This window comes from Triturus cristatus, chromosome 3_1, assembly GCF_964204655.1.
Source record: "Triturus cristatus chromosome 3_1, aTriCri1.1, whole genome shotgun sequence".
NCBI classification, from domain to species: Eukaryota; Metazoa; Chordata; class Amphibia; order Caudata; family Salamandridae; genus Triturus; species Triturus cristatus.
The window spans coordinates 135,479,691-135,501,496 of NC_140583.1; the positions used below are offsets into that span (position 1 = coordinate 135,479,691).

A 21,806-nucleotide genomic window follows, 5' to 3' on the forward strand; every position below is an offset into this window, starting at 1 on the left:
TAAAGCTGGCACACCTGTGCCCAAGTGTAGTATTATATCTCTAGTGCCTGTGTTCCAAATCTTGAGTTCCTAGTCCATCCGGAAGATCCTCTTTGCAGTAACTTTGTACTTTTTACGCACCCATTGAAACCTATGGGAGCACGCGTGTGACTATTTGCTCTGCACACGCCACCCGTGGACCTCCTGGTCACTAACTGAAGTTAGCTCCTTGTAGGCCCAGTGATTCTAGAGGCCCTAGGCCTTTTCCCTTTTCTGTTCGTGGTACTTATACCACTATTTTAGTATATGGTTCGAGCGGCCACCAGGGCCTATCCATATAAAGTGCAACTTCTGTGTATTCTACTGTAATCTTGTTTGACGATTTGTGCTCCTGTGCTCATAAAGAGACTAGGGGTTACTTTGAGAAATAAATACATATATATTTTGAATATATATCTGTGTGGTGTCCTTTCATTGGTATAAAAGGGGGTTGCATTTGGTAAAACAGCTGGCTTAACACGCTTCACGAGTTTAGCCTCAAAGACTGCTTAGCCTACGCTACCACTAGGGCAGCTAGTCCGAAAAGGTTGACTTACAACCACACCATAAGGGTTGCTTGGCATGGTACAAGGTGATCACTTTAACTAGTGAGCATCATATACCAGGCCAACTTCTCACACATGGGCAAACTGAAGTCTGAGGAGAGGAGTTATGGTGCAGGGCATGGTGGCAACCCCGGCAGGCGAACTCAGTAGGCTAGGTCGCCTCTTCACTGGTCTAGGTGACAGGCAATGGAGCACCGATGCAGCATGTGCAAGCACTGGGCAAGTGGCTGCCAGCAGGGTCATGGGGCCAAGAGATGTCTGTTGCAGATCTTGTGATGAGGCCGTATACCATGCAGGAGTGCCACGCTTGGGCACCGGAACAGAGACCACCAGTGGGGCTACAGTGCCAGGAGGGAGCCGTTGTGAGGGCTGTAACAGGGGCTTGACGCTCGCCCAGGCATGGGAGGGGCAAAGTGCCAAAAGAGGTGGGCAGTCTGAGGCCCCTGTGCAGGCGGGGCATCAGGGAGGTGCTGCCAATTGCAATTGGCAATGCTCTGGTTTTGGCAGAAATGGTGGCGGTCGCAAGGGACTCCCTTGTCACCAATGTCATGAGAAGTTGTGCCCTGGATAAGGGAGCAGATGTTAGTGGAAACACTAGTCGCCACACCAAGTACTGACTACAGGCAAAGACCCTGAGTGGTCCTTCACCCTTTAATTCATACCTTTGCCCGGGCCAGGCCATTAGGGTTGAGGTGTGATTCATCTGATTTAAAGGGGTCAGGTATGGTGGCCGGGTGGCTCCAGTGGCATAGAAAGGGGGGTATGGTGGGTGGGGGCCGCCCCAGGTGTCATCACTGAGGAGGGTGACAAAATGACAAAAATATGTGTTTCAAACACATATTGTTTGCCATTTTGTGAAGCAGGGGGTGACAAGAAATGTTCGGTACCTGGTACTGATGCAGCGTTGAATTTTAAATCCTCCCTTCGTCACAGACCAAATATCGCACTAGCACATTCACTCAATACATTCATTGGTGGGGCCCATAACATCGACACTCACACATTTCTGATCTGCACTTACAGGAGAGATAAGTTTTCCAAACGCTGACATGAAAGGAATACCTTTTTGACCTAAAGACCATACATTAAATACCTTTATTAAACTCCGCACTTCTAGATATTCCCTCCATTTAGTCGACAGATCAAATTAGTTGTTTTGGGTAATGGTGACTCAATCCTCTTATCTTGAATTTAATCTCAATCTTTTCTCTATCAATGAACAGCCCAACACATTTGTTTGTTAAAATAATAATTTTGTTTATCTAATTAATTGCAAATTTTAATAAATTGTTAATCAAACCACGGAACATCATATTTACCTAATCTGGCTATTAGTCGTCCTCTAAGTCAATCAAGTCGTGAAAATCTTTAATTCCTCAGAATCGGCAGCAATTTAGTCTGTCAAAGATTCAGGGAAAAAGCTGTCCAGCAGTGTCACTGTCCTCTCCATCAGCATAACGTCAGGAAAATAACCATCAGTTCGCACGTCTCTCAGTGTCAACTCACTATTCTACCATCTTTTATAATGATTTTAATGTCAAAATGTGATAAAATCAGTTTTAGGCAGTCTTGATTGGTGGGTTTGGGGTCGTTCGGTGAAGTTCTCACATAGTCTATTTGGTTAGGTCATCACACTTGCTGGTTCCGGTTTAAAAGACAGTCCTTTGTTTAAAGTTCTGGCAATTCTCCCATTACGACCTTGATGAGTACATCTTGCATGGGGTCAGGACGAGGCCACTGTTGCTCACGGTGGTGCAGGCGCACTTCACCCGAAACCTCGTGGAATGGTGCCTAGTCCCGTCATGTCAAAAGTCGGCCAGCTTGACGTAGGCCCAGTTGGTCAACTTAAGCAAAACAAACATAAAACGTAATTAAAACATGGAAATAACTAATAAAATGTTTAACCCTCACTAATTCCCCTATGTGTATGTAATTATCTAGCATAATATCAACATTCAAAGCGTTTATATTCACCCAACGATGTCATCTGGTGCGACTTACAATTACGTCACAAAAGCAACATATATCATGCAATATTCTAATTTTCTAGCATTAGTATGCGTACGTATATGAGTTTACAAATTATTTTAGCCATGCAAATGCAAATCCCACGTGTAATTCTTTCATTAATACGATTGATTAGATATCATTTCAAACAGATTAATATTATTACAATTAATAGATTATTTAGATTAATATGAATCATGCAGAAATGGGGGGTATACAAAATTTTGTTCTACCCGCTCCATCAATCCCCCCTTTGGTGATTATATCACCACACCATCAACATTTTGTATCTCTTCTACGGAATTTCAAAGTGATTTCTTGCTTTTATTCATAATTCAGTTTCCCCTGTCTCTTCTCTTTTTGCTGATTTGTACATACTCTCCTTAACTTCCTCTAATTCTATCTCTTCGAATTCTCTCTTTTGGTTCTTGTCTTTTCTCCTTAAATTTTCTCTTTTTAACTTTTTCTGATTTTTATTTTTTTTTACGACAGATACACCCTAATCTTATTATTAATACTATGAAAATCACACATATTAATGGAAATAATATTTTACCTAAAAAGGTACTACCTAAATTTTCTAAGAAATCTTTAATAGCTGATATTTTCTTTCCAATCTTCTCCCAAACACCTTCAACCTCCAGTGGTGCAATTTCGTCATGCAATTCTGTAATATTTTTAATATAAATTTTCAAATCTTTACTTTCATCAGGAATGTAAGTACAACAATGTTGAACTTTCAGCATTCCACAGACTCCACCCACTTTTGCCAATAATATATCAAGGGCAAGTCGATTTTGCATTACCATGGCACGCATGGCAACCATTTCAGTGTTTACCAATAAAAATCCTACAGCGGTGCTCGTTGACAAGCGATCCACTACTGTTGAAAGTCTTCTAATTCTGTTTGCATTCTGAGATATTCCCACTGCTGGTATCAATGCTCCAAAAAAGTCACCCACAATTTCTGACCAAGATTCTCTCTTACTATGTGCTAAATAACTACCTAAATTATGTACACCATATTCTCCTCTGTCCATGTGAAAAATCTTTGGAAAGACCAGGCCTACACAACATGTGCCATACCAATGGTCTGGCAAACGATAATATGCCCTGTTCCCACAAATGAAATATAAACCAGGAAAAACTGGATCTTTTCCACCTTTAAATCCCCATCCACCCATGATTCGGTATGTATCATGGCACTCGCTATTGCCTACAAAATAGTTATCATATGCAGTTTGATTCCTTCTAATACACAATTTTCCTTTCTGAGGCCAATCTAAAGCCATAGTTGGACTAGTTTCCCCTTTCAAGTGTTTTTCCATTTCTACATCCCAGACTGTCTTCTCCACTTTTCCTTCAGACGCCTTTCTTTGCATTTTCAGTCTCCTTTCTTCAACCATATCTAAAAATTTCTTTTCCTCTTTCTTTAAACTACATGTCAAATTGTTTTTAAATATATATTCTAATGTTAGTTCCTTAGTTTCCAAGAAAAATTCACCTAATACCTTTGCAGGTTTTACCTTGATTAGCTTGTTAATTGACGGTACTTGTGAAAATATAGTATATACATCTGAAAAATAATATTCTAATTTCCCTGTTTGATAAAATCGACTAGCTATTACACTACATGTTATTCCATATGTTACTGGAAGGTGGTGATAGGTCACTCCCTCCGATACAGAGGCAGGTAACTGCATACAAACGTAGCAGTCCCTTACGTCTATTGTCTTTACATATTCATTTAACAATTTTGAAAACACATTATTAGAAAAATCAGTTATAGACCTGTCTTTATATAAATAGTTTTTATCTATTCTAGTCGGAACTACCTTTTGAATCTTTTCTATATTAGTTTTGTTTTCACTATGTCCCTCTATTGTATCTATAGCAACTTTAAATGAGATCAGAAGAGCAAGTACACTCCACAAAACCATTAGTATTCCTATACAACAAAAACACATTTTACACCATCTTTTCAAGAACGTACATCTACCTTTTCTACTATCTGTGTTTGCCATTTTTGCTAAAATGGACAGTGTCTTTTGACTTAGCCTCTTCTACTTCACAACTAGTTTTCTAACCCAAGGCTCTAAGCACCTACTTGTTCTAACAGTTTTTGTCTTTTTTTCCGTATTTTATTGTCTTTCCATCAGTAGTTTTCTTATCTCATTCAGTTTGGCATTTCATAATCTTTCACTTTTCCTTTTTGATCTGTATACAGAATGTCCTGAACATCCGCTTCTTCTCCAATATCGTACAAGATAACTCTCAGGATTTCCGATTCTTCGTCTTCCTCAACCACTTCTGGTACAACCACCTCTGGATTTCCTTGGCTATCCGCCTCTTCTTTTACTTCAGGCAGGGCCACATACGTCCATTCTGGTGATTTATTCTTCTGGTTAGGTTTTCTTGTTCTTTTGCTCTCTTTAATTACAATGGTTTCTTCGTCTTTTGATTTATTCTGACTCGTCACTTCATTCACCTGTTCAGTCCTTGGTGAATTTACTCGTGTCAGTCAATATCTTAATTTTTTTTATTTTATTCGGCCAAACGTCGTCCTTTGCTGCTCTTTTCAATTTACTTCCTTTATCTTTCTTTCAGTTCTCCAAGCTCTCTTTCTTAGAACTCTACCTTCAGGTATTTCATCTTCGCCTTCCTCTGACTCAGTTTCAACTTGCTTTTTACTCTCAACAGTTTTTTTCCACCACTTCTTTTGTTTTCCCTACTTCTGTCCCTCCTCGAATCTCCGATACGCAATCTTCCTGCTGACTACCTGTCCCTGCTTCTAACTGGATGTTGGAGTTCCCTACACCTCCTCGGGGGTCTTCCGCAATAATCTTTGCCTCTCTCTCTGTATCTGGCACCTGTCCATCTATTTTTTTTTTTTTGAAGACCTTTATTTTCCACAGCTGTGTCATCATACAGTATACATTCACCATCCACGGTGGATAATCAAGTAGACATTAAGCAGACGCTTCCAGATAATATGACACAGCCATTCAGCCCTGGCACCTGTCCATCTAAATGTGTTGTTTCAGGTGGAATTTCTCTCAATCTTTCATCTGGCACATCCTTTTCATGAATTTCTTTTATTGTCTCTTCACTGTCTTTTTCTTTGGTCTTCTCTTGTTTTTCCCTAGAACATTGCGCTCCTTGTTCAGTCTCTGAGTCTGAACTGGTATCAGAAATCTGTAACCATCTTCTCAGGGAAATACTTCTGGGAACAAATGTTAGACTGTTCTGTTTCCCCCCTTTCAGGGTTTTCTTTTGTTTTTGGCTCTCCGTCATCCTACTCAGTACTGGATTCTGATTCATCAAAATACTCTTTTTCTGTGCTATCCACTGGATTTGGAATTCTCAATGTATGGCTTGCATGGATCCAGTTTTTCAATCCAGCACACTTTACAGCTGTTGTTGTGGTCAAGATGACTTGTCTTGGTTTTCCCCACCTTGGAACCAAACAGTTTCTTCTTCTATGAACTTTTATCTTCACCAGTCCCCTGGGCTCAGATCATGGGCTGGCTTCTTTTCAAGGGTGGTGGCATCCGCTCCAACCTGATGAAACACAGAATGAACTGCGTCAGCCAGGCTTTTACAGTATTCCAACACCATGTCGTCAGTTATAATCACCAGCTTGTTGACTGGTATCAACCTGTGCCGCATGGCTCGTCCCATGATGATTTCATGGGGGCTTAACCCTGTAGTTCTGTCTGGAATTGATCTAATAGTCATGAGTACCAGAGGCAAGACATCAGGCCATTTCATACATGTGGCTAAACACATTTTCCCTATCCTGTTTTTGATAGTACCATTCATCTGTTCCACCACACCAGAAGCCTCTGGTTGGTAGGCACAATGTAGTTTTTGTCGTACATTCAATGCTTCACAAATCAGTTTTATGATCTGATTATGGAAATGTCCTCCTCGGTCTGATTCAATTGTCACTGGGAACCCAAATCTAGGGATAAATTCCCTCAAAAGTAATTTTGCCACTGTCATCCCATCATTTCTTCTTGTTGGAAATGCCTCTACCCATATGGAAAACAGACTGACCATAACCAAAACATACCTCAATCTGTTACAGGGAGGCATCTCAATGAAATCCACTTGCATTCTGGTAAAAAGTCCTCCTTCTCGACCTATTGTTCCTAGACTCACTACTGTCTTTTTTCCCGGATTGTATTGCTGACATATTAGGCATCTCTGACAAAGACTTTCTGCTACAAGTCTGAATTTTGCATTGCACCAGGTTTGTTTAAATGACCTGATCATGGCATCTCTCCCTATGTGTCCCTGACCATGATACATCCGTGCCATGGCAGACATCATGCTATCAGGCATAACTGGTCTTCCATCCCGATAGACCCACACATGATCGTTCTCTCTTGGTGCACATCTTGCTTTTACCCACTGCTTCATTTCCTCATCTCCTGCTTCTTCTGTAATTGTCTCACTTCTTCCCATGTTCCCACAATGTTAGTAAACATCAAGGAGCAAGAAATCACCTCTCTTTCCTTAGCCCGATTAATGGAATTCTGATTTCGTGCACAGTATTGTGCCATGTCATTTGCATATTTATTGCCAGTGGCGATATAATCACCACTTTGACTATGGGCAGCGCACTTCACAACAGCCAATTGCCTAGGCAGCTGTATCGCCTCAAGCAATTTTCCAACCACTTCAGCATTCTTATTGGGAGTTCCACTTGATGTCAAAAATCCTCTCTGCAGCCATATCTGACTAAAGTCTTGTACGACTCCGAAGCCATACTGGTTATCGGTTATCACAGTCACTCTCACACTCTTCCCAATCTTGCATGCTCTTGTCAAAGCAACAAGTTCAGCTACTTGGGTCGATTTTACTCCTTTCAGATATGATGCTTCCATTACTGCTGCAACCGTACATACCGCATATGCTGCACTTAACACTCCATCATCTGTTCTCAAACAAGACCCATCTACGAACATGACGAAATCACTTTCTGGTAAGGGTACATCTTTTATGTCAGGTCGTGGTTTTGTACTGAAATCAAGTACATCCAGGCAGTCATGATCTGCTTCATGTCTGACTTCCATATTCTCAGCATCAAGCAGTAATGTTGAAGGATTCACATTTATACATCTCACGAGATTTACATTTGTTGCACCTAGTATGACTTTCTCATACTTAGTCAGCCGACTATGTGTCATATACTGAGTATGACTCCTTGTTAAAAGGATTGCCACATCATGAGGTACAAACACTTTCACAGGATATCCCATCACAATTCCCTCACTCTGTTCCAAACTTCGGCATGTAGCAGCTACTGCTTTCAAACACCCAGGTAGGGCTACAGCTACTGGGTCCAACATTGATGAAAAATATGCAATTGGTCTCCTCAGTTTTCAATGCTTCTGTATTAGCACAGAGAGTGCACATCCATTTCTCTCACTGCAGTACAACTCAAACTCTTTCTCGTAGTCAGGCATACCTAATGCAGGTGCTTCACACAGCCCATCTCTCAATCGTTTAAATTCTGCCAATTCTTCCTTGTTCAAATCAATGGGATCTTTCACATCGCTTCTCGTCAGTCGTACCAGAGGTTTTCGATCAACAAAAAGTCGCTGATCCATTGACGACAATATCCAACCATTCCCAGAAACATTGTCACCTCTCTTTGGGTCATGGGTGCTCTCATTCCTTTTATGATCCTGATTTTGTCTGATTTTGTCTATCGTTATTTTTCTCAGTCCTTTTTCAATGTGATGTCCTAAATATTGTACTTCTTTCTTGCAAAATTGTAATTTTTATGGTGACACTTTAAGTCCTACATTTGCCAAATGATTCAGCAAGGCTATAGTGTCTAGTTCACAAGCTTCACGGGTTTTCGATGCCACAAGAAGGTCATCGATATACTGAACTAACCCTGAATTTTCGGGCATTTCTAGACTTTCCTAAGACTTCTTCAATAGCTGATTAAATATTGAGGGGCTTTCTGTATACCCCTTTGGAATTCGGCACCAAGTCAAAATACGCTCGCCGAAATGAAACGCAAAAATTTGCTGGCTGTCATGGTGCAATGGGATGGAAAAGAAAGCATGGCATAGATCAATCACTGTAACCATTCTGTGTCATGGGGAATCTGATATAAAATCACAGATGGATTTGGTACAATGGGACAGCATGACACAACAATGTTGTTTATCTTTCTCAGATCTTGTACTATCCTGAACTTCCAATTAGGCTTCTTCAGTCCCATTATTGGTGGATTACATGGACTACTCATTATTTCTCTCAAAATTCCTTGTCTTATCATTTTCTCAATCACAGGAGTTACTCCTTCAATTATTTCAGGTGTCAATTTATATTGAGGAACATTTGGATAGCTTACTCCTTCTTTTACTGTTATTTTTACTGGATCTACATTTCTCATTAATCCGACGTCTTCTCCTGTGAAATCCCAAACTTCTGCTTTTACAGACTGTTTTAATTCTTTAGGTAATTCATCAGAATTAAATACAGCATAGATTTCAATAACCTCATTTTCCCTGTTTGCCATTGTCATTTTATACAGCACATCTTCATCTGGGGTTTCAAATGCTATGCCATCCGGGGTACAAAATATAGTGCAGTTCATTTTACACAACAAATCCCTACCTAACAAATTCACAGGACTGGTATCGCACACGACAAAGCGGTGCATTTCAGAAAATTTCCCTATGCTAACTTTCACCGGCTCTGTAAGGTAAGTTTTAATCTGCCTTTTGGATACACCAACTACTTGAATCATTTCATCCGAGAGAGGAAGGTTCTTAACATCAGCTGATCTGACAGTTGATCGAGTAGCACCAGTATCAACTAGGAAAGTAATACTTTCATTATTAATCTTTCCATCTACAAATGGGCCTGTCTGGTCTACTTCTAGAGTTGCGCCAAGTACGCACTCTTCTTCCTCCTTTCGGCACCGTCAATAACCCTCTTCTGAATCACTCTCATCGCGTTGTAGCCAATACTGCGAAACAGCTTTAGCGCGTGGCAGCTTATTTACTTGTTCTTCGTTGTAGAATCCCGTTTTGCTACTATACTTCTGGGAGTTTTTGCTCTGTGGAAAAGGCGGTTTTGGCACCTGATTCTGTTGGGTAACAACCTGCTGCTGTTGCTGCGGTTGACCACTCACCTCATTCTGCACCTGTGGATTCAATGATGCATTTTCATTGTTAATACTTGGGGGGAATTAACACTCGGATTTCCAATGCCCTATTCTACCACAATTATGACATGGGAATTTCTTCTTAGCTTCCTCTATATTTCCTTTCCCTTTCCCAGGACTGAATTTTTGTCTTGATCCTGTATTATTCGCTTGTTCCGCTAATTGAGCTTCCTCCCTCTCTGCTACCTTCACTTGTGCCCACATAGCCTTTTCTTTTAATTTTCGCTGTTTAGCTTCAATCTCATCACTGAAATATTTGGCATGTCTCAATACTTCGTCTATTTTCTTATTTTGCCAATCTACAGTATGTTGTTTTATCATCTCACTAATTTCTGGACGTAGACCATATACAAATCTGTACACAAAATGACTTAAATCCTTTTCATTCAGATTTTCATCTCCACTAAACTGTTTAAAGGCCAAGATCAGCCTCTCATAATATGCATGTACTGACTCTTTGCTTTCCTGATGTGTTCTTTCAATTTTCACCCAATCTTTAGGTGAACCCTTATTCTTCAGAAAGGCAATAACCTGATCATATTTCTTCATTACCTCGGGGACTGGAGTCCCTGTTTTTGGATCCCTAGGGTATTCTTGTGTTGGCCAATTTATCATGAGTTTGCACTCTGTCCATAGATCCGCTGGTACTATTATGTCAAATAGGCTATTCAGGTCAATCCATAATACTTTAGACAACTTCACAAATCTGTCCACCTGCCTATACCACTCGACAGGCTTTTCGCGTAGTCGAGGGAAATCATTTGTAAAGGACAAAATATCCTGTCTTGTCCATGGGACATGCACATATCCTCCTCCTGGAATCTCTCTCATAGGGCATTCTGTTACTACTTTTTCTTTTTCTCTTACAGGGAATGCTACAAACGTTTTATCTGGGGCATCATCTCGTTTTCGGTACCACCTGCTTCTCCATTTATCCACATCTCCCCATTTTCTCAACAAGATAATTATTTCCTTAATCTGACTTATCCGTCCTGTGGTGTTCAAGTTTTCAATATCCTTTTCAGTGAAATCAATTCGATAGGGTTTTTGCAAAGCCTTTACCTTTTCAATATCTATACCCATTTCATTTGCTACTTCTTCTAGTCGTTCATGTAGATTATTCGCTCTACATGTCACACTTTTGCACAAAAATAATAATTCCTCAACTTGGTAAGTTTCTAATTTCTCTGTAGGGATAGTTCCTACTATTAACTCTTCCAGTACCATTCGTAATTTGGCCACATCTATTGACTGAGATTCTTTGTCTTTTCTCTGCAAGCTTCTCAACCATTCACTTAATTCTTCTGTAGATGGTCCTACTAACTTCTCTACATTACCTTGTTCTGAATCCTTTTGTGTTTCTAATATTGACTCCACTGTTGTTATACGTCTTTCTGCAAAATTCTGGCCTATAAACGGGTTATTTGAAACATTTGGTTCGATCATACTTATTGTCTGTCTCCATGGATTTTCATTTTGTCTCGGTTTTGGCTGCTCAACCTGTTTATTGCTTTTATAAGGAACCGTTAAACAATGTTCGCTATCTTTCTGTTTATCAAAAATAGGCATTACTGGACCTATCGTCACTGGAACTGTTACAGCTTCCAGATTTGTAGTCAATTCTCTTATTTTCTCTGTTAATTCTAAGGTTGTCTTCGCTAATTCTGCTGAATTTTCACCATTTATTCTACTTTCTGACTTCCTGTCTACCTCTCTAATGGAATTATTTTTCTCTAAATCTTGGGACCCTGGTTCTGACTTTATGATTCGTAAAGTTTCTTTCATTGGGGCACTTGGTGTTAATATTTCTGGTTCTGGCCGATACGGAGGTGGATTTTTATAAAACATGTCATCAAGAACATCATCCTCTGATTCATTTACTCCATACCCTCGCGATTCCACATTATGTCTCTGTACTGTGCATTTTCTTCCTCCATTTTCTTCTGCAGTTCTTACGGGAATCAAACCCTCAGTCATACTCACATTCCGCCACCTTCTCATTCGATCATCATGATTCTCATGTCCGTATGATCTACCATACATGTACCTATACCTTCCGCCACTCCTCTGTCTCTCTCGGTCATGCATCTCATCTTCCCACTCTGTCAATGCTTCAAATTGTGTCGGTCTAGGTCTCGGTTCTAGATTCATAATTTTCTCTCTTAAATTTCTCAGAACTGCTAAATTAAATGAACCATGTTCTGTAAAAGCCAAGACTCCGTCATCTCTAGTGTACTTTACCCAATTGTCTAACCAAATACAGGTGTGATATCCATATTTCGCAACCATAAAGGATGCGGGGGTTTTCGGTGGAGGAAATAATTGTCCTTCCCTAGTCACAATTGGTTTGTCCTTTTTAAACAACTTCTTAATTCTCCCGAACCAGGACTTTTTCTCCTTTTCTGGTGGATCGTAATACATCTATTCTGTCTTTTCGTGTATCACTAGTCTCTCCTCTCAACTGTACCGCTATTCTGACCAATCGCAGCGCAAGTCACACTAACGCACCAATCAGGAGTGTCTACGTCACCCTGTGACTCTCCACTCCTAGCGCGGCGTACACTAACGCAACAATCAGGAGCGTTCTACGTTTCCAACTGACTGGTCAATCCCAGCGCGGTCATCTGATGTCAGCAGCCGCTGCCAAAGCTCCTGCTCCTGTCTATGCCTCCTTTACAAAATTCACTCGGTAAGTTTTGTTTCAAATTTACAAATCTGTTAGTAACAACACAAAAACACCACCATTGTTCGCTTCGCTAACCAAGGAATAGCAATAGACCTTTCTCACAAGAATTCCGTCTTTCCCTCAAGCAGTGCTTACTACGGAATCGTTACTTCCGTTGATAAAGTAGCACATCCCTCTACCTTACCCTTCTAACAAGCATTAGCTAACGGTTTCTCCAGAATTAAGACACTTAGTTGGAGACCCGATGCTCCTGAGAAATAAGACCAGAGTTTCGCAATTAACCGGAATGCCTTTTTTCATTCACGCACTTTCACACAGGAAAAGTGTAGTACATTCACACAGAATTCTGTTTTTTTCCCAGAACAGTCAACAGTCTGTCCTACTACAGAATTATAACACTCGTTAACAAAGTAGCACTTCCCTCTACTCTGTCTTTCTAACAAGCTTAGAGAACACCTGCTACCTTTCCAGTGATAAGCGTTATCAGAGTACCTTCTGGCCTCCTGGTACCTAAGACCAGAATTTCACAGGTAACCTTCGCTATCATAGACACTTCTCTCATACAGAAAAATGTCTCTAGTGGCAACACACGACGATGCTACCAAACCGAACCCAGACAATGCGTCGTGCAACTCCAATCATCGCACGTTTTCCCCGTGTACTTACAGGGAAACAACAATTCCGTCTTTCCCGAGAGCATCGCTTACCTCTGCCCTACTACGGAACCGTTACAAACTTCCGACTTCCTACATCCCAGAAGTCGTGCAAACAACATAGAACTCGACGCAACTCAACATAGAGTGTTAATATATAACCCAATATCAATCAATAACCAATAATCAATAAGCAATTTACAAGCAGTAATCACCAAACCAAAACAATAACAACCATCATACTGCTACCAGAAAAACTGATGCAGCATGGAATTTTAAATCCTCCCTTCGTCACAGACCAAATATCGCACTAGCACATTCACTCAATACATTCATTGGTGGGGCCCATAACACCGACACTTACACATTTCTAATCTGCACTTACGGGAGAGATAAGTTCTCCAAACGCTGCCATGAAAGGAATACCTTTTTGACCTAAAGAACATACATTAAATACCTTTATTAAACTCTGCTCTTCTAGATATTCCCTCCATTTAGTCAACAGATCAAATTAGTTGTTTTGGGTAATGGTGACTCAATCCTCTTATCTTGAATTTAATCTCAATCTTTTCTCTATCAATGAACAGCACAACACATTTGTTTATTAAAATAATAATTTTGTTTATCTAATTAATTGCAAGTTTTAATAAATTGTTAATCAAACCACGGAACATCATATTTACCTAATCTGGCTATTAGTCGTCCTCTAAGTCAATCAAGTCGTGAAAATCTTTAATTCATCAGAATCGGCAGCAATTCAGTCTGTCAAAGATTCAGGGTAACAGCTGTCCAGCAGTGTCACCGTCCTCTCCGTCAGCATAACGTCAGGAAAATAACCATCAGTTCGCACGTCTCTCAGTGTCAACTCACTATTCTACCATCTTTTATAATGATATTAATGTCAAAATGTAACAAAATCAGTTTTAGGCAGTCCTGATTGGTGGGTGTGGGGTCGTTCAGTGAAGTTCTCACATAGTCTATTTGGTTAGGTCATCACACTTGCTGGTTCCGGTTTAAAAGACAGTCCTTTGTTTAAAGTTCTGACAATTCTCCCATTACGACCTTGATGGGTACATCTTGCATGGGGTCAGGACGAGGCCACTGTTGCTCGCGGTGGCGCAGGCGCACTTCACCCAAAACCTCGTGGAATGGTGACTAGTCCCGTCATGTCAAAAGTCGGCCAGCTTGACGTAGGCCCAGTTGGTCAACTTAAGCAAAACAAACACAAAACGTAATTAAAACATGGAAATAACTAATAAAATGTTTAAACCTCACTAATTCCCCTATGTGTATGTAATTATCTGGCATAATAGCAACATTCAAAGCGTTTATATTCACCCAAAGATGTCATCTGGTGCGACTTACAATTACGTCACAAAAGCAACATATATCATGCAATATTCTAATTTTCTAGCATTAGTATGCGTACGTATATGAGTTTACAAATTATTTTAGCCATTCAAATGCAAATCCCACGTATAATTCTTTCATTAATACGATTGATTAGATATCACTTCAAACAGATTAATATTATTACAATGAATGGATTATTTAGATTAATATGAATCATGAAGAAATGGGGTGGGGGGGGTACACAAAATGTTATTCTACCCGCTCCATCAGTACCACCTGACCTTGCTACGCCACTGGGTGGCTCACTGCACTATACATATCACACATGATAAAATCCAACTCCTCTGAGAATTTGTCATGCGCCATAATTACTTTAATATTCAGGTGCACGGTTGTTCATCGATAATGGGGAATAGAATGTAAGGTTTGGCGCTCACTGCACCAAAATCCCCATCTACCGGTATTTACCGGGCACTTTCCCCTAGTAGAAATCAGCAAGAAACCTACCGAAATGTATCCAGGAGATGCTTTAATGTAATGATAACAATAACAGACGTTGACATGTATTTCGGAATTGTAAGCCTAGTAATTAGTTACGCTTTTCTAAAATTAAATACATAAGTGGACTAGAGGCACTTCAGTATGCGTATAGTGCCCTCAAGTGTCCATTTAATGAACTATAAAAAAATCATTCTGCACGTTTCCAAACTCATTACAGTGAGGTCTTTCGCTAGGAAATGTGCTGCTCGTCTCACGTAAGCGCCGGCGCCATAATGTAAATTGTTAATAGTATTATAACATAAATGCAGACCCTACCAAAACCACGAGGTTCCTCTTCTTAAAAGGCAAGTGAAAGCATGATAATGGTTTAAAAAATGATAATCCTTCACATTTGAAAATATCGTAATTATAATTAGATGGTGATTTCCAAACTAATTGCAAATTGAAATCCCTTTAATTTTAATTCGTTTATAGAAATAAGCATATTTCTGCTGAACATATAAATTGCCATTATTTATTTCGAAATGCGTTAATCACGGTTTGGTTTTAGCCTCGTGTACTTCTGGCGCAGGGGGCTGTAAAAAATACACGGACTCTCTCCAACATGGCCGCCCTCATTACCGGAAGTGACCCCGGCGGGAGGCTGGCCCAGGCCCCAGTGTATACAAGCAGAGTAGGTGAGGCTGTCCCGGAGAGCTCGCATCTGTCTGAGCCTTCTGCCGGTGGTATGGCGGCCGCTCAGGAGGATGACATGTTCGATTCAATTGTGATGGCTGAGGAGAGGTGAGAGCTTCTCTGGCGGATGCGCTGTATGCACAGGAGAACATGATTGTGTTGCTGTCAGTCTTCAGTATGGTATACACTGTATGCTGTTCTATGCAACAGCTTCCCTACTTCTACTGTCAGAGTAGAGAAGCGTGCTCGCCATTCTCATTCCTGGCAGAGCAAGCATTGGGAAAGCGAATAGGTTTCGCCTATAGCTGAGGTATTGACCTTGCCAATGGGATTTAGCCATGTTGTTTATTAACATGTCTAAAAGTTAGTGACATAGAGGAGAGTATTGTGGAGTGGAGTGGTGTGGAATAGAGTGGAAGCTGAGTGTTATAAAGTGGTGTGGCATAGTGTCATAGAGTTGAGTGGCGTAGTGTGCCCTAAAGTGCAATGGAGTAGCATGTAGTGAAGTGTAGGGGTGTAGAATGGAGCAGAGTAGAGTGTTGTAAAGTAGCACGTAGTAGAGTAGAGTGGCGGGGCACAGAGTGGAATAGAGTGCGGTAGAGTGGCTTGGTGTACAGAGGAGTGGTTGTAGAGTGTCGTGGAGTAGAGTTTTGTAAAGTAGAATAAAGTGTTGAGGGGAGTAGAGTATAGTAAACTGGCATAGAGTGGAGGATTGTAGAGTGTTGTGAAGGGGAGTAGAGTGAAGGAGCATGGAGTAGAGTGAAGTAGCATAGCGTGTAGTAGAGTGGTGTGGTGTGGTGTAAAGCGGAGAAACCATGGTGTTGTAGCACACTGCCATAACAGACAATATATTTTCAATTGGAATGACCATTACATTTGCCCATACAGTTTTATTGATAAAACTATACAGCGCACTAACAATAATGTGTGGAAATTGCATCACCTAGTTTATTGATTTGCTTTGATTGTATTAAAATGTGTTTACACCACACATCAGAATGGCAGAAAATGGCTTAATTTGTGATTGCCTAATTCTCATATTTTCTGAAATATTTGCATAGTTAATTTACAGATCTTGAAATTTTGTTGTGTGCTAGGAAATACCTTTTCTTTCCCGCCCGAGAATCCAGTCTGAGACAGAAAAGTAAACACCAAGCTCCTTGCACAGTAAGTGTGACAAGATCAGAATAAAATTCAAAGGCCTATTTTACAGGAAGCGAGTACTCATGGCAGATTACAAAAAGCTAGTCAGAGAGTTTGTAAACCGGCTATGCTCAACGGGAGCGGCAAAGACATGCTGGACAGCCTAAAACAAAGTCTGCAAATAAGCAAATGTGAGTAACCGAATGCTTTCTCAGGGAAGCTTTCAGAATGTTTCAAAGAAGACTTTTCGCAACAAGACAGCTGTGCTGTCTGGTAAACTTCGATCTAAAAATTAGTATCACCTTTCATAAAAGTTACAATTTTGAGTAAACTGCCTGCTCTTGGCATATGAGTTGGTAATCTGCAACTGTCACAACAAACTGATTTTTTTTGTGCTTTTTTCTCAATACTGACAAATGCAACCTGAACAGAGGTACGCTGATTGCAGTCTCAGATTCTCAATTTACTCAAATCATCGGCTGAAGGCCAAGAATAGCCAGTTCAGTTCACTGTGTGTAGACGGTTATTAAAAACCTTATCAGTGAACACATATGCTCAAAATAAAACTAAACAGCGATGAAAATGCAGTCAATATGGCATTATGTTTCTCAATCCAGCCTGACTCTTTAATAAAGAAGTTAAAAAGAGGAGATTAATCCACTGGTCTGTTCTAAATCCACGACCTTTATTATATCACATAAATAATTCAATTTACATTGGGATTTGGTAGGATTGTAGTAATGATTGCTTATAGAGATTTTTTCTATTGCATATCTTTTGATGGGGTAAGCAAAGTGGCAAAATATCTATTACCCTTGCATAGTTTGAGTAATGTTCGACATTTGATGTTTTTTTCAATGAGAAATGATGCCATAGCGCCACATCGGGTAATTGGGGACGGCTCGGATAAAATCATTTCACTGAGCACCAAAAAAAACACAAAAGGAAAGCACATGAGCAGCTCTCGTGCACAGAATTTTGTTTATTGTACTAGTAATAGGAGAAACAAGCATTTGCAATGCAATAGGTCTCACATTTGCAAGAGTTTAAGCTATTGGCATTGAAAATGATAATGCCTTTTATTTATCTGTTTTGCTAATTAATACATAAATAAAAGGCATTTTCATTTACAATGCTAATAGTTCAAACTCTTGTAAATGATAGCCCTATTCAAAGAAGCAGCCGCCATTGTCCCGGACTGCTTGGAAAGTTAAAGCGTGCATGGTGCCCTGATTGTTGCAGGAAAGCATGTTGTGCCTGCAATAGCAGAAATTCATTAAAGAAAGTAGTGATTACAGACTAAAAAAAGATGTACCGCGTAACAATCAAAGTAAAAGGGCGCGTCCTCATTGGAGGTTACAAATGAATACTAGGCGGTACTAAGGAGGGAATAACAAGCCTATTAACGTATCAGAAGCCAGTATTTACGAAGGGCAATGACACAAGCCAATGACAAATATGGGCGGAGCTTTAATTCCATACTCCACTACAGCATGCCGCAGAGCAGCACATGCGCAGCCCAGGCTCGAACTAAAAAAAAACATAGGGCAGGTGGACAGGCTGCCCCTTTCTACCCTTCCTCTCCTCACCCCCTGAAGCCTGCAGCTCCAGAACACACAGAGAGAAGCAGCCGGGATCATTGGCTAATTATGCCGGGACTAGGGAGCACACCTGACAGCACGCACTGCCTGGAAGGAGAGAGCCCCCTCACAGCACACTAGGCTGCATGATTGTGTTGTGGTGGTAAGAAGGGGTCGAGGCGGACTGCCCCTAGAGAATAAAGCAGTGGCCAGCTCGGGCCCCAATGGTAATACCCCATTGTTCCATTTGACTAGCCCTGGACCTCTATTGAGAGTGACCAGCGTCCCCCGGGCCCGTGCTCCTTGAGCCAATGGCATGAGGTGCACCGTCAACCTAGCCCCTCGTCCTGGTGCTGTGGGGGTTGGAGGTCACTTCATGATGTGGACCCTGTGCCTCTGAGGTTCCCTCTGCAACCCTTGACCAGTCAGACCCAGGCGGAGAGGCGATAGGGCGTGATCTCCCCTCCTTTTAATGCCAGAGGAGTTGGCAGTTGCACCGGGCCGTGTTGGTGGGCTTTCCATATCAGGGTGCTGACTGCCTAGACAAGTCTGTGGACTGGTAGGGGCTGAGCGGCTGCAGAACTCTTCTTAGGCTGGGAACCATGGGGTAGGATGAGGCACCCCACACCTCATTATAGGGCAGGATTGATAAATTCAGGAAGTCCACCTCCTCCGCGGTGCTCCCCACGGACTTGCTGGGGGGTGACACTCACCTCTCGGAAGTGTCTCCCATTTTGCAGGCCATCCAAGACCTCTGCTCCTCCATCGAGGGGAAAAGTAGGAGCACTCAAACAGACCTGTCACTGATACGTCAGGATCTACGTAACACTGTTGATAGAGTTATGACAACTGAAACCTGGATATCTGAGGCAGAAGACTCCTGAGGGCTCTGCTAGTCCGAAGACCCTGCAATGCACTGTGACCCTATTGGTATTGAAAGTCTAGCACATGGAGGGCTGATCAAGAGGAAACAACATACCCATAGTGGGTATTTCAGAGGGGGCGGATGATCCTAACATGACTGCTTTCACTGGTTTAAACATTAGGAAACACAAGTCTCCTTGTGTTTCCTAATGGAACAAGACCACAGATCCTTGAACGTATGGCCCCCGCCTGGTGCTCCGCCGAGGCTTATAATCGCTCACGTATTGAACTATGCTGACCGCAATGCTATACTGTGTGCCTCCCAATCAAGAGACTTATTGCACTGCTGATCATCACAAGTTACGGTTTTTCCGGACTGCACCCTCCAAGTGCAACAACAACCCCTCTCCTTCCAAAGCATCAAGCAGAAACTGAGGGATATTGACGTCCAACAGTGGTGGCTCCTCCACTAAGGCAGAGGAGTGTCGCCCCACTGCTCAAAAGGGAAAATAAAATGATAATAACATATCGTTATCATTTTATTTTCTCTCTTGCAGTCAGTGGTGGGGTAGGGGTGGGCCAGGGGAGGGGATACTAGTGTGCACTCCCAAAATGTGAGTTGTTTGGCAAGCCTCTTGGGCCGAACACGCAGTTCATTCGCACTCTGAATGATCCTACCAAGCTGTATTACACAACCTGGTCAGGAACATGCACAGGCTCCCTGTTCCAGTCTGAGCACCGATCCACACTACCACAAAAGAGAGCATTGGTATTCTCTACTTGAGCGTCTGTAAAGCCTCTGGGGATCCACTGGATTCTGTGCACACTATACCTTACTTTTAAGTAGTATATACAGAGCCAGCTTCCTACACTCATTAGAGGGCTAGAAGGGGTATTAGACCGCAGCCTGGGGTTAGAGCTATCTATCTATATAGCTAGGGACTGCCCCAAGAAATACTAAAAACTATGTGAAAGCTGTGCGGCATACCGCAGGATTCGCCTAGAACCCTGTCCCCAGCAGGAGGGGTCCTGAGAAGTCGAAATCAGGGCATTCACAGCATGAGTGCATTTGGAGAGGGACGGGTGTCTGGTAGGATGGGAGGCGTAGAGTAAGCAATCTCTTGTACAAGAGGAGACCTGATGCTACTGATGGGCGTTTTCTTATTTTTACTTGTTTCATTTACTGTTGTTATTCGGATTCAGCAATCTTGACAATAAAAAAAAAAGTGGAGCATAAGTGAGATGCAGGCCTGCTAGGTTAGACAACAGGAATCGCAAGCCCCTGTGTTGGTGCTCAGAGATGACTAGCGGCACCTAGTCAATACACAGCTAGTCATCAATTGTGTATTCCAGGCCCGTCTATGTAAAACAGATGCTGGCGTGGGGATGAACCAAGTGATCGCGGAGCTTCCTTTCTAGCCGGAATGGAGCTCCCGCATCTGACGGAGGAGTACCGGGCCTCCATGGATGAGCCCATTACTCTTGAAGAGGTCCTTGCTGCAATTGAAGGACTGAGAACTGGAAAAACACTGGGAGGCACGATTGTTGAAAAACAACTCAAGGTTTCTCATGAGGCCCTCCAGAGGGGACAATTGCCCGACACCATGCATGATACCCTTTTAGTGCTGGTGCAGTAACTGGACAAGAACCCAGTAGACGCCTCTTTCTACAGACTGCTCTCACTTTCGAACGTGGATCCTCAGTGGTGTACTAGCGGTGTGTTTGCTACCGCATCTCCCGGCCTTAATACATGCTGACAAGTGTGGATTTATTCCGTAGATGAGTACTATGTACAACCTAAGGTGGCTGTCGCATGTTTACCTCGCACAGCAGTTAAATGGGGCTGCGTACACCCTGGCATTTTTAGATATCGAACAAGCATTCAACTCCGTGGATTGGGAATACCTTTGGCACGTGATGGAGAAATTTGTACATAACCTGGGTCAAGCACTGAAGGTATAGCCCTCCTTCCCCGAGAAGCCTCTGCCCTCACAGACACTGATGTCGCTCCTTGTATTGGCAGGAGGGCGTAGATTGATATCAAATCTGTACTGCGCACTGAGTGAGGACCTACCAATAATAACACCTACCACACAGGTAAAGTGAGAGTAGGCCTTGGAGGAAGAAATGTCTGCCCAGAATGGGAGAAAGTGCATGAAGAAGTGCGGACGATGAGTTCAAACATGCGCTTTAAATTGATCCAAAACAATTATACACACCAGATGTATCTTTCACGCAAAACACTGCGTACTATCTATCATACCCAATGGGCCAATGTGCTCTATAAGGGCGCCCCACAGCAGACTTTCTACATGTCTTCTTGCATTGCCCATCCCTGACTCTTTTCTGAAAGGAAATAGTAGGTAACCTTAATAGAGCCACTGGCTGAGACCTATAGCCCTCATTCACTTCACATTGTTTTGCCTGGCCTGGTTCCCACCCCTGGCAAGAATAACCTCAGTAGATAATTAAGTTAGGCCTTCTACTGGCAAAGTGAGTGCATTGCTATAAAGTGGCTGGGGGCGATACCCCAAAAAATATACAGACTGGCTTAGGGACATGTCA

At 41.9% G+C, this 21,806-nt stretch overlaps 1 protein-coding gene across 4 annotated transcripts in view; it reads left to right on the forward strand.

Moving 5' to 3' along the window:
* The first annotated feature begins 15,577 nt into the window (after positions 1-15,577).
* Positions 15,578-21,806, forward strand: part of LTO1 (LTO1 maturation factor of ABCE1) — a 202,814-nt gene continuing 196,585 nt past the window's right edge. For 2 of the 4 annotated variants that reach the window (XR_014978723.1, XR_014978724.1), the window contains exon 1: positions 15,578-15,762. Coding sequence is in view for 2 of the 4 variants with exons in the window: in XM_085643574.1 (XP_085499700.1) it covers positions 15,584-15,762 (179 nt within the window). In the remaining 2 variants the exon portion in view is untranslated. The remainder of the gene's footprint in view (positions 15,763-21,806) is intronic. The other 2 variants (XM_085643574.1, XM_085643573.1) reach the window with 2 other exon arrangements.